Below are 14029 nucleotides of genomic sequence, written 5' to 3'. Positions count from 1 at the left end.
ATAGTGAGCTTCAGAAGTAACTCTTAGACGTGTCTGCTGAAGCCTTCTCTGGTGGCTGCATGGGGCTGTGGATGTGGAGGACAGGCTCCAGATTCCTGCCCAGGGATCCCTGTCTAGTCCTTGCCCAATTCGGGCACAGGCCACTCTCCCCTCAGAACTGTAGTGAGGAAGGCCCGCACCTCCCTTCTGCTCCAGGGCAAGTAAGCACCTAGCTGGGCTCTTGGGCTGTTTTTTAATTTAGTCCTTTCTTGGCGCCCATTGTTTTCAGAAGGACGTCAGGAAGCCTCAGTAACCATCCTTTGCTTCTGTCAGTGTCCTGGTTTCTCTTGGATCCACTTTCCCAGAGGAGTCTGAAGATGAGATTTTACCATTAGCATTTGCATGCAGGTCACCACGCCCCAAGCATAGATTTCAGAATTGATTTTGTGTAAGAGTAGGGACAGGAGACTTGAGCTAGGCTGCCATGGTGTTCCCCTTCCCACCTCGGTCAACTTTAGTTCCTGTGGGACTCCGGAAGGTCTGGAAGGGCATGAAACACCCTAGGAGTTCAAGGTCCTACAGTGGGTTTTAGGGATTTTTCTAGCTTAAGAACCTTGGTGACTCTTGGAGAAATTCAGAACGTTTTAGGTGGTCACAAAACCCAGCTCCATCCCACGCTTCTCTCCACCACCCTCAGAGTAGGGGAGCCACCTGTAGCCCCTGTTTGCTCACTGTGGTCATAGCCTGGGCATACCTGCTCTCCCATTGCAGTTCCATTCTGAAATGGCAGCTCTGGCTTTTAAGGTCTCACTTGGTTATTCTGCCTGAGCCCAGTCCTGGCTGTTACCTCATTATTCCCACCCCACCTGCAGAGGGTACACAACACAGAGGGTGGCCCCTTCTCTGCCCCAGTCTGAGACTCTCCCCCTCCCAAATGCAGGGTCATAGGCCACACTTCTCCCTCCGCCGCGGCAGGTAGGAGTTGTGAGAGGAGGAACCTGGACAAGAAAGGGTGCTCCTCATTCGTGGGCCTAGGGCCTCTCTTGCCAGCAGAAAGCCACTGAAAACGTATGACCATTTAGACTGTGGTGACCTGGCTTTTGTTGTCAGTCTAGGAGGAGATGGACTTGGGAGGTTGAGAAAGAATTGTCAGATTACCCAAAATTGCCTTTGGGGTTGAGATGATTTTATTATCCTAATAGCTTTAGTGGCCATGGTAAAGGAGTGGAAACCTGAGGTGGAAAATGCTCTTGGGTTTATGTTTTGAACACAATGTATAATGATGCCTACATTCCATTTATAGGAATGGCAAGGAATTTGCTCTGCCAAAGAGAAAAACGGAGATAATGTACAACAAAATGTGAAGATACTACCTGTCATTGGACAGGGAGGGTAAGTGGAAAAAACAAGTACTTCAATCAACATACCATGTTCGGCTTATTGCAAAATTTGCTTTGAATACTTAAGTAAGTTGAGAACTGCATGCAGAAATTTATAAGAAAGACTTGTAACAAGGTCAGGTACCATCAAAGAATGGCCTTCCAGGGTGGCTTCCTCATGGTCACAGCCTGACCCTCCAGCTGGTGACCCAGAGCCGCCAGACTCCGACAGTCTTACGCTGTGTGAGCACATAAAAGACTAAAGTATTTAAACCTGAATGCCACTTTACTGAGCTGTGTGCTAAGAACACTCACTGGTGGACTCCCTATGTTTAAAAGATTTTTAGATATCTAATTTGATAGCCTATATGTTATTTCTGCACAGAACTATCAAATTAGATAAAAGTATTTTAAATACTCTCATTTATGGAAACGCATATGAAACAGATGTGACCACAGATTGGAAGGCAGTGTGTATCAGGAGCCTAAAAATGTCATATGGTTTGTCTCAGAATCTATCTTAAATAATACGAACAGTGGAAAATTATGAATGTGAATTGTAGAATATACCCAACGATAAAATACGCAACCATTAGAAATGATGATCACAGAAAATTAAATTATAGGGGAAAATGTTTCTGATAAATGCAAAAGTCAAAATGTAAAATCATACCTAGTGTATGCTCTCAGTCATGAAAATGAAAGAAGGACAAAAAGACCAGGAGGAGGTGTAGCGATGATGGTTGTAACAACTGCCGCTGTCCGTGAGCCCTTCCCTCCCTGGGCAGGCTCTCAGTGCTTGGTAGATGTCACTTCATTTCATCCTGGCCACAGCCCCGTGATGTCGGCACTGTGACCATCTCTGTTTGACAGATGAGGAACCTGAGACTTAGAGAGGTGAGGCTTGGCCCAGAGTCCGGCCGCCAGCCGCCAGCGCTCAGCGGAGCCGGGCTGCAGGCCTCTGCGTTGACCGCGTGGCTCACGTGCTTGGTCACCAGGCTCTGCTGCCAGCTGGCGATTGCCTCAGGGAGACGGCTTTGTGTGGGCTCTCTGTTCTGATTCTTTGCCTTTTTATGGCCTTTCCAAATTTGGGGGAGATAACTGTAGGGATTGGATTATCAAGGGGAAAAGCTGAAAAATCGAAGGAACAAAAAAAAGTGAGGAGAGTCAGCATCTTCTGAGATAAGCCCCGGTTGCTTTGTTCTAGACTCGCACATTCGGCCCCAGTGTGGCCTGTGGCTGTTTCCATGAATGACTGTGAGCAGACTGTTTGTTGAAACTTGAAGAAGAGCATCAATATAAAGGGTTGTGAAAATGAAAACATGTTAAGGAATTAAAGGCTTTGGGTTGGTTCACATGTAGTACATTTTTAAAACCTAGGTATTTTTTATTGTGTGTTGTGATGACTCAGAAGGATTTTGTTGTTTTTACTGAAGAGTCAACTTCTCTTCTACAGAGACACCAGAGAATGCTTGTAGACTCTTGTTTGTTTATTGGTGGCCTTGGCCACACACAATAGAACTGCTCTCCTCCAAGCATTGTATGTATTGTGAAAGAGAGATGCTCCTTTCATAATGAAAAATTAGCTAGATATCCACCAGAATAGAGAGCCAGGAGAGAAATAATACATTGTTTTCTACTTGCAGAAAAATTAGACACTATGTGTCCATTGTCAGAGCGTGCAATGGCAACAATAAGGTATGTAAGGAGAGCCCTTGGGACCCCAGGGACCCAGCAAGATTTCCCTTACTGTATAACTAGGCACTCAGAACTAATGGCTTCTAAAATTCATTTTTAGGCTACGAAAATAGCTGAATGTGTTCAGTCTGACACTCATACAGGTATGGTGCCCCATATTCATTCTTAGGGTTCACTGAGCTTTTGAAAAAATAAAAAAATAAAAACAGGCCCTGCCTCTGACGAGCTTGTCTGTTGTGTAGGTGGGACTGTATTTTCCTAGCACCATGGCAGCATTTCTCTCCCTGACTCCCAGGCTGGTTTATGAGTCAAAGGACCCGAGCACAGGTGGGCGATCTGACAGATGTCCTGGGGTGGGTCTCAGCCTGTGGGGAGAGAACTGGTCACCTCCAATGCATGAACTTATGTGAAGATGTGTTGAGTGGAGTGTGGTTTGTTGGCATGATCTGTGCTCGAAGAGGCAACTGTGTTGGTATCAGACTACAGTGCTTTAGCAGGGATGCTTTCACCACCAGCCTACGGGGAGGTAGGTGGACCCCATCAGACCCGCCTCACGTCGTATCCGTCTCGTGAGGACTTGATGTGCTTTGGACACCATCCGCTCACCCCATGTCTATGTGACTGCAAGTGTTTTTCCCTGGCCTGGAATCACCTGTTTCCTTCCAGCATATGTCATGGCTTCAGCAAGCCTCTTTCCTACTCTGGCCCTTACCTGTGATGGTGCAGGTCCTCTCCGGCTCCATGCCAGAGGCTCTCCATCCAGCCTGTGTGGACGCTTTACAGCACTCTGCCATGCCCAGGCAGTGCTCTGGTTGCCCAGTTAGTCTGTAAGAGCCTCCAAGGAGAAGACTTTGTCTTCCATTCCTTAAGCTGTTGATGATGTGCTTTCAGCAGTACCGGAACAGTTCACTCATTCATTCTAGGAATGTTTCCCACATGTTTTTCTGAGTGTTTATTGTGTACAAGGCACTGCGCTGAGTGCTTAACTTACGGTGTACTTAGTTGAAGGCTTGCAATGACCCAGAGGGGTAGACGCTTAATAGATGAAGTTCCCTTTTTACAGATAAGGAAACTGAAAGGCTACATAACTTGCCCAGGGATATCCATCTAGGAAGTGGTAGAGTTGGCACTCAAATCCAGATGGCCAACTCCAGAAGCTTTGAAGCACATGCTGGAACAGTTCTTGTGGGCGCCCCAAGAGTAATCAGGCTTTAACCTGAAAAGAGGAGAGACATATTGACACCAAGGGACACATAGCAAGTGATAAGAAGTGATCATTAGTGGGTGAGAAAGGTAGAGGAAGAGGGGGAAGTTCCAGACAGGGAGAGGTGGATTTGAGTAAGAAGATGGGTGTGAGAGGAAAAGCATTCCAGAAATACAGTTACTGAACAGGGAAAGTACAGAGTGTGTTCTAGAAAGAGCAAGAGCAGGGTTAAAATTCTGACTGGTATAAAAACGGTCAGTGTGGAAAGGAGTTGGGATCGTGAAGCATCCTTAGATGCTAGGTGGGAAATTAGGATTTTCATCGGTAGGCAGTGGGAGTTTGAGGATTTTTGAGCAAGGGAATAGTATAATGACACCTGAGCTCTAAGAAGCTTTTAGAGCCGGTATGTAACAGATTACATGGAAGGAGGGACCAGAGACGAGAATACCAGCATTGCCATCGTGTAGAGGAGAGAAAACAGGCCAGGGCATAATTCATCCAAAACAGTGCACGGGCACCACGTGCCAGGCCAAGTGACTGTCTCTGCTTGGCAAAGCCTGCTTTCTGTGCTTCTTAGTAGGGGAATGGGTAGCACAGGGGAGGAGGAGGGGTTCCGGAAGGGCCTTGCCAGAAACGTGCCAGGTTCCGGGTTGGGTGGTGCGGAGCAGGGCTTCAGCGTATTTTACAGGTGTTCTCGTGTGCTGCCAGGGCGGGGGCTGGGCAGACCTGAAAGGAGTGTTACTCTGGACCTGGAGAAAGTGAGCTTTCTCAGGCGCAGGAGGGAGCCCCCCCCCCCCCGCCCCGTGTGCGAGGCCGCAGGGAGCCCGCGGTTGGGCAGCGGCTGGAGGCTTGGCAGTGTGGAGTCCGTGAGACCCCGAGGCGGGGGGAGGGGGCGTCCCGGTGCAGAGCAGGCCCTCCTCAAAGGCTTGGACGGTTGAGAGTGTCCGAGAAAGTTCTCTGAAAGTCTGTTCCCAGCAGAGTGACTTAGGGGCAAGTCATGCAAGAAACCTGGTTCTCAGCTTCCTTGTACCCGAAACGGAGCTCCTCCCGGGGGACCACGGCGTTGGTGTTAGGATGGAGGCTGCCCGTTCGCGGGGCTGCAGGATGGTTCCTGCTCCTCACGGCTTCTCCAGGGTCTCCTGGATTTGCCCAGCAGGCCAAGGAAACCCTGCTAACCTTCCTCTCCTAAAAAGATGGGCAGGGCGGAAGGATCGCATTTTCTGGAACAGGAAGCTGAGCGCAGACACGTGAAGTCACGGGCGGTGCTGAGCCCGAGCCCGGCTCGGCGGCCGAGGCCTGTTGAGCGTTCCCTCCTGCGGCGCGCGGCTGCCTCAGGTCTCGGGTCAGTCGTGGGTGTGGAGCCCTCTCGAGGCAGGAAGGCCTGTGCGCAGGCTCCTTCAGGCTGCGGGCTGGTTGAGAGGTCAAGGTCACCCTGCCGCGAGCCCCTCGGCCCTCCCTGCAGGAGCCCCAGCCCGGCAGGTGGAGGCGCTTTAAGAACCAGCTGCAGAGCTCTGCAGGGACTCAGAGGAAGAGCAGCGGGCTGAACACGGCTGTCGGGAGCAGGAAGGTCGGGTGTTGCCATAGGGGAGTCACTTAAATGCTGAGTAGAAGTTCAAGCCTGCTTTGCCTCCCTCCACTCCTGCCACAGCCCTGGTCTTGGGACACATTGCTCCTTGCTTCCCTCCAGCCAGCTCTGCCCTGTCTGCGCAGGCAGCGTCCTCCTCCAGGAAGTGCCTTCCTCCTCTGCCGGCCTCCAGCTGCAAAACATGGCTCATCTCCTCCCTGCCCCCCTCCCAGAGGAGACCTGCCCCTTCCTCCTGGGGCTCCTTTTGCTCTCCAGCATCATGACTGTCACTCTTAGTTCACCCGCGTTTGTTCCCCTCCGGACTACCCCCTTTGAGGGCATAGACCCTACCATATTCATCTTCACACCCCTAGCGCCTGGCTTAGAGCCTGACACGTGGTAGGTGCCCAGTAAATGTTTGTTGAGTGGCAAAAAGGGAGAATTTTGAACGACGGAACAACAGGAAGTTCACGGCGCAGTCTTCTCAACCAGCTCTGTGGACACTGTGTCCACGAAGCTCAGAGGAAGGAGAGGCGCTGGGGCCTGTGTGTGGTTGAGAGGAGGTGCAGTTGGAAGGGGTGAGCATTTGGAGAGGGCGCTGGGTCATAGGTCGGAGGCAGAGGGAGCAGATGTCAAGGCTGTTCCTCAGACGGGGAAGCAGCTGTGCCGGCACAGGCCACGCGTGGTCGGAACAGCGAGAGGTGAAAGGCAGGCTGTTGCAGGCAGACTGTTCCTGTCCTTGACTGCCAGCAGGTTCCTCTTTATCTCTGAGGTGCTGAAGGGTTTTGAGCAAGGGAACCCTGGACTCAGAGTGGTTGTATTAGTGGTACTTTGATTTGTGCACAGGCATATGCAGATGGTTGGAGAAGCAGACGTGTGTCTGTTGAGCATCCATTACGTGCTGGCAGTGCCAGGCACCTAGGAAAGGGAGAAGAAGGTTATTTCTGCCCTCGTGTCATTCACAGCTGGTGAGGAAGTCAGTCAAGTCAGTAAAGCAGGCGGTTACCAGCAATGTTGGGGGTGAGGCATTAGGGGAGGATTTCCCAGAGGTGATGATACCTGAACCGCATCTTACCTTCATCTTCAAAGAGGATCGAGAGTTAACCAGGTGAAGGAGGCGTCGGAGGGGTGCGTTCCTAGGTGGGGGTAAGCAGTTTGCACCAAGGCAGAGAGGTTTGGGGGGTGATCTAGCACATCATAAATAGTTCGTGATGGCTGGAGAGAGGAAGTCCAGATACCACAAGACTCTGGGTGCCACACTGCGGAATTTAAGTCTGATCCTAAAAACAGTGATGAACCATTAAAATGTTTTAATTGGGAGAGTGATCTGATCAGATTTTTGTTTCAGAAGGATCACTTGGCTGCCTGTGGAGAATGGGTCGAAGGGGGCAAGGTTGGGGCTGGTAGGACCAATGAGGGAGGCTGTCATTATAATCCAGAGGAGGATGACAGGTGTCTGAGCCAGGACAGGGACAGAACAAGGGTAGATTAAAGAGGTATTTAGGAGGTCGAATCCATAGATTTATCTGACCACTTGAGGGCAAGGAACGAGGAGGAGTCACGGATGACTTGTCTCCAACTTAAGCAAAAAGGTAGATGCCGTTCAGCAACCTGGGATTTAGGAGAAAATACTGAGTTCATTTGGATAGTGAGCTCGTTTGAAGTTCCTGAGGGTGTCCAGATGGAGGTGACGAGTGGCCAGTTAAGATGTAAGTCTGGAGCTCAGGAGAAAGGCCTGGGATTAAGACAGCAACACAGGAATTAGGAAAAGCTGTAGAAAAGAATGAGGTCTCTTGAGGAGATTGCATTGTCTGAGAGGAAGGGCTAAGAGGACTGAACCTTTGGGAACACCAGGGGTGCTGAGGAAGAGAGAATGAATCATGATGGAAACTAGGAAGGAACATTAAGAGATGCAAGGAAAGCCAGCGTTGGACTTATGCAAACCAGGAGTCTCCAGGAAGCATGATCAGTTGTGTCTAGTACCACAAGTCAGGTAAGAACTGAATCGTGTCCTTCAGATATAGCAACGGGGAGGTCATCAGTGACCTTGACAAGGTCACTGCCAGTGCCCACATGGAAGAGAAGGTAGCAGATAGTAAGTGGAGAAGGTTCTGGATTGTGGGGAGGAGTACCAAGGGCCTGCCTTTGGATCCTGTTTGTGAGCAGGAATCCAGATGAGGAAGCCGGGAGAAGGCAGAGAAGACAGAAGAAGCTGCAGGTGCGGAGAGCTGAGCTCAAGCGCCAGCTGTGTGCTCGCTCGTCTGCACAGCGGCTCCCAGTTTCCTCGTCTGTGAAATGGGGACAGATTGGAGAGGCTTGCCACCACATGTGACACCCGGCAGGTGCACAGAGGAGGGCACGAGAAAGAAGGTCAACTTTGCCTTGTCATTGATTGGCGTGGGGTGAGGGAGAGAGGGGTCAAAGACAAGCCCTGTTTGGGCCTCGAAATGCAGTGGTGCCATCCACGGGAAGAGGGGGCAGAGAAGTACACCCCAGACTAGTGCTCCTGTACTACCTTCCCAAAGAGAGGCACCTTCTTCCCGGGGACATTTTAGAGCTTGTATTGTAGAAAAATATACAAAAAAGATTTTTTTTTTTCCTTTGGGGCAAGGGTGGATGGAGATCAAAATTTTCCCACCACTTTATTCAATTACATAGAAATATAATAGGTGAAATTCTCTTGAGTTCATTTCTGCTAGTTTTTGCATCATGGGACTCTGTGATTACATAATCTGGAAACTGAAAAGCACTCCTTTATGACTGTACCAGGTGGGACATTTTGAGAAAGTCAGCCTCCCTTAAAACGTAATGGTTCATAGTCTTCATCTCTATGCACTCTGTTGATTTTTGTGGCATCCTAAATGGTATTCTAACGCTTAAATTTTGTTTCTTAAAACTTTTATATTGGTGAGTTTCCTAATATGTTGTTAAAATCCCTTTGCAGAGGTAATTTATAATTTAATTGTTTCCACAGATAATCAGTCAGGCAAACATAACGACAGGAGAAAAAGCTCACTAGATGTCAGAACTGCTGCCTCTCGAACAAGCAAAGGTAGGTGACAAAGACAAGAGGAGAAAGCATGGTCCTGTGAGTGTTGAACCCATGGAGACGTGTGATACTCCCTCCCCAGTCTTATCTCTGGGTCACTGCCCGCCTCCAGCTCAGGAGAGGGAAGGGGACTTTCTAGCAGTCTGTGTCCATTTCTCCCTCACCCCCAACTCCTTTGCCAGTGGGTTCCATTCTGACCGTCTTGATGGAGTCAGGGAATAAAGAAAAAAAAAAAGATACATTTTACCATCTGTTCTCTAGCCGATTTTCTTTTTTTAAGAAAAATTTATTTATTTATTTATTTTTGGCTGAATTGGGTCTTCGTTGCTCTGCATGGGCTTTTCTCTGGTTGCAGTGAGCGGGGGCTACTCTTCGTTGCGGTGCGCGGGCTTCTCATTGCACAGTGGCTTCTCTTGTTGTGGAGCACGGGCTCTAGGCACACCGGGCCTTCAGTAGTTGTGGCACGTGGGCTGTAGAGCGCAGGCTCAGTAGTTGTGGTGCATGGGCTTAGTTGCTCCGCGGCATGTGGGATCTTCCCAGACCAGGGATTGAACCCATGTCCCCTGCATTGGCAGGCAGATTCTTAACCACTGCGCCACCAGGGAAGTCCTCTAGTTGATTTTTTAAACTGTAACAGCAGACGTCAGTTTATCTGTTGTAATTGTATGAGTAATGCATTTGGAAGTTCTCAACCATATATTCCATTGTGGGTTGCAATTTGCCATGGAAGCTTACCTTTTGGTGGGGAAGTAAGTGAGCTGCATTTGCGGATGTGAAAGACTTTTCATAAGCAAATATTACTTAAGTTCTAAGTGGAATATAATTTTTTAATGGTTATGTAGGTATGTGGCCTGAATGATCTAGGAGTTTTAAAAATGCAATGAAAATTATCTATAGATAGTGTGGAGGCAAATATTACTGCTAGCTATGTACTTTCTTTGACTCAGAGATGAATTGGGAAGCAGAGGGAGCTGATTGTTACTAGATAAACAGCGAAAACTTTGCAGATGTTACAGTGGAGATCCAGTGCCTCACTTCTCTCATGGGTTTGTCGTGAGGACCGGAAGATACGCCATGTGTCCCTTGCACTGGAAAGACGAAACGGATCCCACCCCTGCTGCAAGGGCAGGGAGCAAAGTGGTGTTACAGGGAAGAGTGTGGACTTTGGCCTCAGCATTGCTTTGATTCAGGTCCCAGCTTCATCTACTTTCTGTGCAACCTTGGGGGTAGACCTTTGTGCTTCCATTTCCTCATCATCATATGGGGATCATTATGCTGTCCACAGAGGACCACGTAAGGATGAAATGAGTGAGCGTGGTGCCTGGCCAGGGTCATGGCAGCAGCCGTCACCATCCTCACTGTGGCCCTCATGGTCACGGCCCTCGGGCACAGCAGAGCAGAGGCGAAGTCACTCGTGCCCCGAACTGTCTTTACCGCCACACTCTGACTTCTGTTCATCCTTCGGATTACTTTGTCCATTTCTGTATTTTTGAGAGTTAAACATTTTTCTTTTAATGTTTGTGGATTTTAACCACTGTTCTTTTTAATTGACTTATAATTTACATATAATACAATTCATATTAAGTGTTGAGTTCAATAGGTTTTGACAGGTCTGTACATTGAACTGTATATACTGTAACCACCCAGCCCAAAATAGATACAGAAAATACACACGTGCAGGCCTGCACTTGCACACATGTTTCACCACACAGAGGCATCCACTGATTTCTTGCACCGTAAGTTAATTTGGCCTCTTCTTGTGCTTCATAGAAATGGAATCGTATAGTATGCACTCTCTGTGTGTCTGGCATCTTTCACTCATTTTAGTGTTCTTGAGATTCATCCTTGTTGCTAGGTGCTTCTTTTTTATAGCTTGGTAGTACTCCATTGTATGACTGTGCCACAATTTGCTTATCCATTCTCTTATTAATGGCCCTTTGTGTTCATCTTTCCACTTTGGGGCTGTTCAGAGTAAGGCCGCTGTGAATATTTTTATGCAAGTATTTTTTGTGTGTGGACATGTGTGTTCATCTCCTACCTAGGAGTGGAATTGTTGGGCCTTTGTGCAGCTGCAAACAATTCTCCAGTGTGGGTTGTACCATGTACCATCACTAATCTATGAGAGTTCCAGTTGCTCTGCATCCTCCCACACTTGGTTATACCAGTGTTCTAAACTCTAGCTATTCTACTGGATGTGGTTTTAACTTTAATTTTCCTGATGACTAATGAGGTTGAGCACCCCATTCATATGCTTACTGGCCATTGGATGTCCTCTTTTGTGACGTGATGTTCAAATATTTTGCCCATTTTTATCATTGGGTTGTTTATCTTTTTCTTGTTGGTTTGTAGGAATTCTTTTTATATTCTAGATATGGATATAAGTATTCCAAATATACTGTTCTTAGTCTGTGGATTGCTTTTTCACTCTCTTAATGGTCTTTTAATAACAGAGGTTCTTAATGAATCTTAAAGTTCATTTTATCAGTGTTTTCTATTATAGCTAGTGCTTTTTTGTGTCCTGTTTAAGAAATCCTTCTGTATCCCAAGGTCATGAAGAATATTCCCCCATGTTTTCTTCTAGAAGCTGTATTGTTTTATCTTTCACTTTGGGTCTGTGATCCATTTCAAATTAATTTTTACATCTAGTGAAGGTAGAGATCAAAGATTAATATCCCCCCCCTACTGGGAAACCCAGCTGGCCCATCACCATATTGAAAAACCATCTTTTGCAGTAGTATCATTATTGTAAACCAGTTGACTATAAATATATGGCCTGTTTCTGGACTCTGTTTCATTGTTCTATTAGTCCTTGCTTGCACCGATAGCACGATCGATTACTACAGTCATATGGTAAGTATTGATATCTGGTAGTGTAAAGTTCTTCAAGATTATCTTGGCTATTCTAGGTCCTTTGCGTTTCCATATAACATTTAGAATCAGCTTGTTAGTTTACACACAGCTTCTTGGGAGTTTATTTGGGAGTGTCTTAAATCTATAGATCAATTTGGGGAAAATTGAAATCTCGGTAACACTGAGTCTTTCAAACCATGAACATGCTCTTTGTCTTTATTTAGGTTGTCTTTTATTTTTTCTCAGCAATGTTTTGCATTTTTAGTGTATAAATCTTACATATCTTTCCATTAGATTTATTCCTAAATATTGATTTTTATGATGCTGTTATAATGATGTTTTTTATTTCAGTTTCCAATTGTTTGTTGCTAGTATATAGAAATATAATTGACTTTTTGTGTATTAACCTTGTACCCAGTAACCTTGATAAACTTGCTTATTGATTGTAAGAATAGCGTTTGTAGATTCTTTCAGACTTACTGCATACACAGTCATGACAATCTTTATACCTTTTATTTCTTTTTCTTACTTTATTGCATTCACACTATTATTTGGTCTTTATAAGTATATGTCACTTTCATTATATTTTTAAATGAGAACAAGTCTTTTTATGACATAGTGATAGAATAGTGGTTTTTATTTTTGGTTTAATGACCTTGTTGGGTAAAATGGAAAGATGGCAACCATGTGCTGATCACCAAAATTAGATTTAAGGAGTTTTGTTGGTCTCTGAAATTTAGAGCATTTGAGAGCCCCTGAGTTGGTTAATCTTGGTTGTTTCTCCTTGGGCCCCAGTTTGGTAAAATAAGGCTGACGCATCAGGCTGTGGAACAGTCTGTGGTCCTTTAAGACCTTTGGTAAACAGCATTTGGCCTGACAGTGGGGCTTTCAGGGAGAGACACAGAACACTATGTGAATATTTTTTCCTGCCAGTTCACTGCCCAGGCTTCTCCCCACCCCAAAGGAACTGGATCTTGACAGGAGCAACAAAAAATTAACAAACTTTAGAGTCTAAGATTTGCTGCCCGCCTCACTTAAGATATTTACCTTATCCACCTAGATTAAGCATAACAGTGGAAAGCACCAAAGGATGCCTTGAAAAATTGAACCAGAAATTCATGTATTTCAGTTAATTGAGTTGTATTTATTGCTCCCGCCATATATGAAACAAGGAGCCTCTGTGGCATTGTCTTTCAGAAAATTTTCACTCCTGGAGAGCAGCAAGCTGAATAATTATAAAGCCTTATTGTTAGAAACACAAAAAGAGGCTAACTCTTTGGCTTGACTTGCTAGATTGTTTCCTCTGTTTTCTCTCTGGCCTGTGACCTCAGAATTTCAGTCTGTGGGCGCACGTGCATCCTAGTGCCTAGAACTGAAGGAAGCAGAGTTGGTGATGCCAGAATCCCAGGCTTGTTAGGATGGGAAGGAAGCTCAGCGACCAGGTAGTTCTGGTCCTACCCTTTCATTGTGCAGCTGAGCACGCTGGGTGGGACCTGGGGCAGGAAGGGAGACAGATACCCAAGGCTGTGCACACCCTTATTTCTGTATCACGTGATCTCTCCACAGTTTCCAGCCAGAGACGACGCTCCTCCATGGCCCGGATACATTCCATGAAGATCGAGGCACCCATCACCAAGGTGAAACAGTTCGTGGTCGGTCTCCATTGAGCATGGAAGTCCCTTGTTCTCCTGGTTGATTGTTTTCAGCAAGAAGAATCACCAAGGGATCCACAACAATAATGATGCTCTCCTAGTTGTATGGAGCTGCCTCGTCTGAAGAGAGAGGATGTGTGACATGAGCATTTTAACTAGCCTTAAGTTAGCGTTGAGCCCTACTGCCAGCCTGACTCTCTGGATTGCTTTCCCATTGTCTTTAAGATTATGAAACTCAGGTCTTTTTCTTTCCGTATTATAGGCAATCAATATCATCAGTGCTGCCCAGGAAAGCAGTCCCATGCCTGTGACAGAAGCCTTAGATCGTGTGCTGGAAATTCTAAGAACCACTGAATTATATTCACCACAATTTGATGCTAAGGATGATGATCCTCATGCCATTGACCTTGTTGGGGGCTTAATGTCTGTAAGTATATTTGACCAGGCTGCTGGCTAGATCCTGCTGTTCTCATTTGTTTTCTCAGAGGTTATTTGTTTATGTGCTGGCCTACACAGCGCTCTTTGTGTGTGTGGCTCAGTCAAGGCCTAAACCCTCCATTGCTGCCCTCTGGCCGAGCCATCACCCACCTGCTGCCTACCGCCCAGGGGGACCTCAGCTTGAAGCAGAGAAGGGAGGAGCACATCCTAGACAGC

General features: G+C 46.9%; 1 protein-coding gene across 4 annotated transcripts in view; it reads left to right on the top strand.

Annotated features, from left to right (window-relative positions):
- PDE8A (phosphodiesterase 8A) overlaps positions 1-14029 on the top strand; it is a 191136-nt gene that overhangs the window by 144854 nt on the left and 32253 nt on the right. For all 4 annotated transcript variants that reach the window (XM_059912385.1, XM_059912382.1, XM_059912383.1 and 1 more), the window contains 6 exons: positions 1283-1371; positions 3005-3056; positions 3157-3199; positions 8799-8876; positions 13290-13360; positions 13638-13802. In XM_059912385.1, coding sequence (XP_059768368.1) covers positions 1283-1371; positions 3005-3056; positions 3157-3199; positions 8799-8876; positions 13290-13360; positions 13638-13802 — 498 coding nt within the window. The remainder of the gene's footprint in view (positions 1-1282; positions 1372-3004; positions 3057-3156; positions 3200-8798; positions 8877-13289; positions 13361-13637; positions 13803-14029) is intronic.

This window comes from Balaenoptera ricei, chromosome 2 (genome assembly GCF_028023285.1).
Source record: "Balaenoptera ricei isolate mBalRic1 chromosome 2, mBalRic1.hap2, whole genome shotgun sequence".
Taxonomy (NCBI): Eukaryota; Metazoa; Chordata; class Mammalia; order Artiodactyla; family Balaenopteridae; genus Balaenoptera; species Balaenoptera ricei.
The sequence above is the reverse complement of the archived record's forward strand: the minus strand, read 5'-3'. Positions and strand labels throughout refer to the sequence as shown.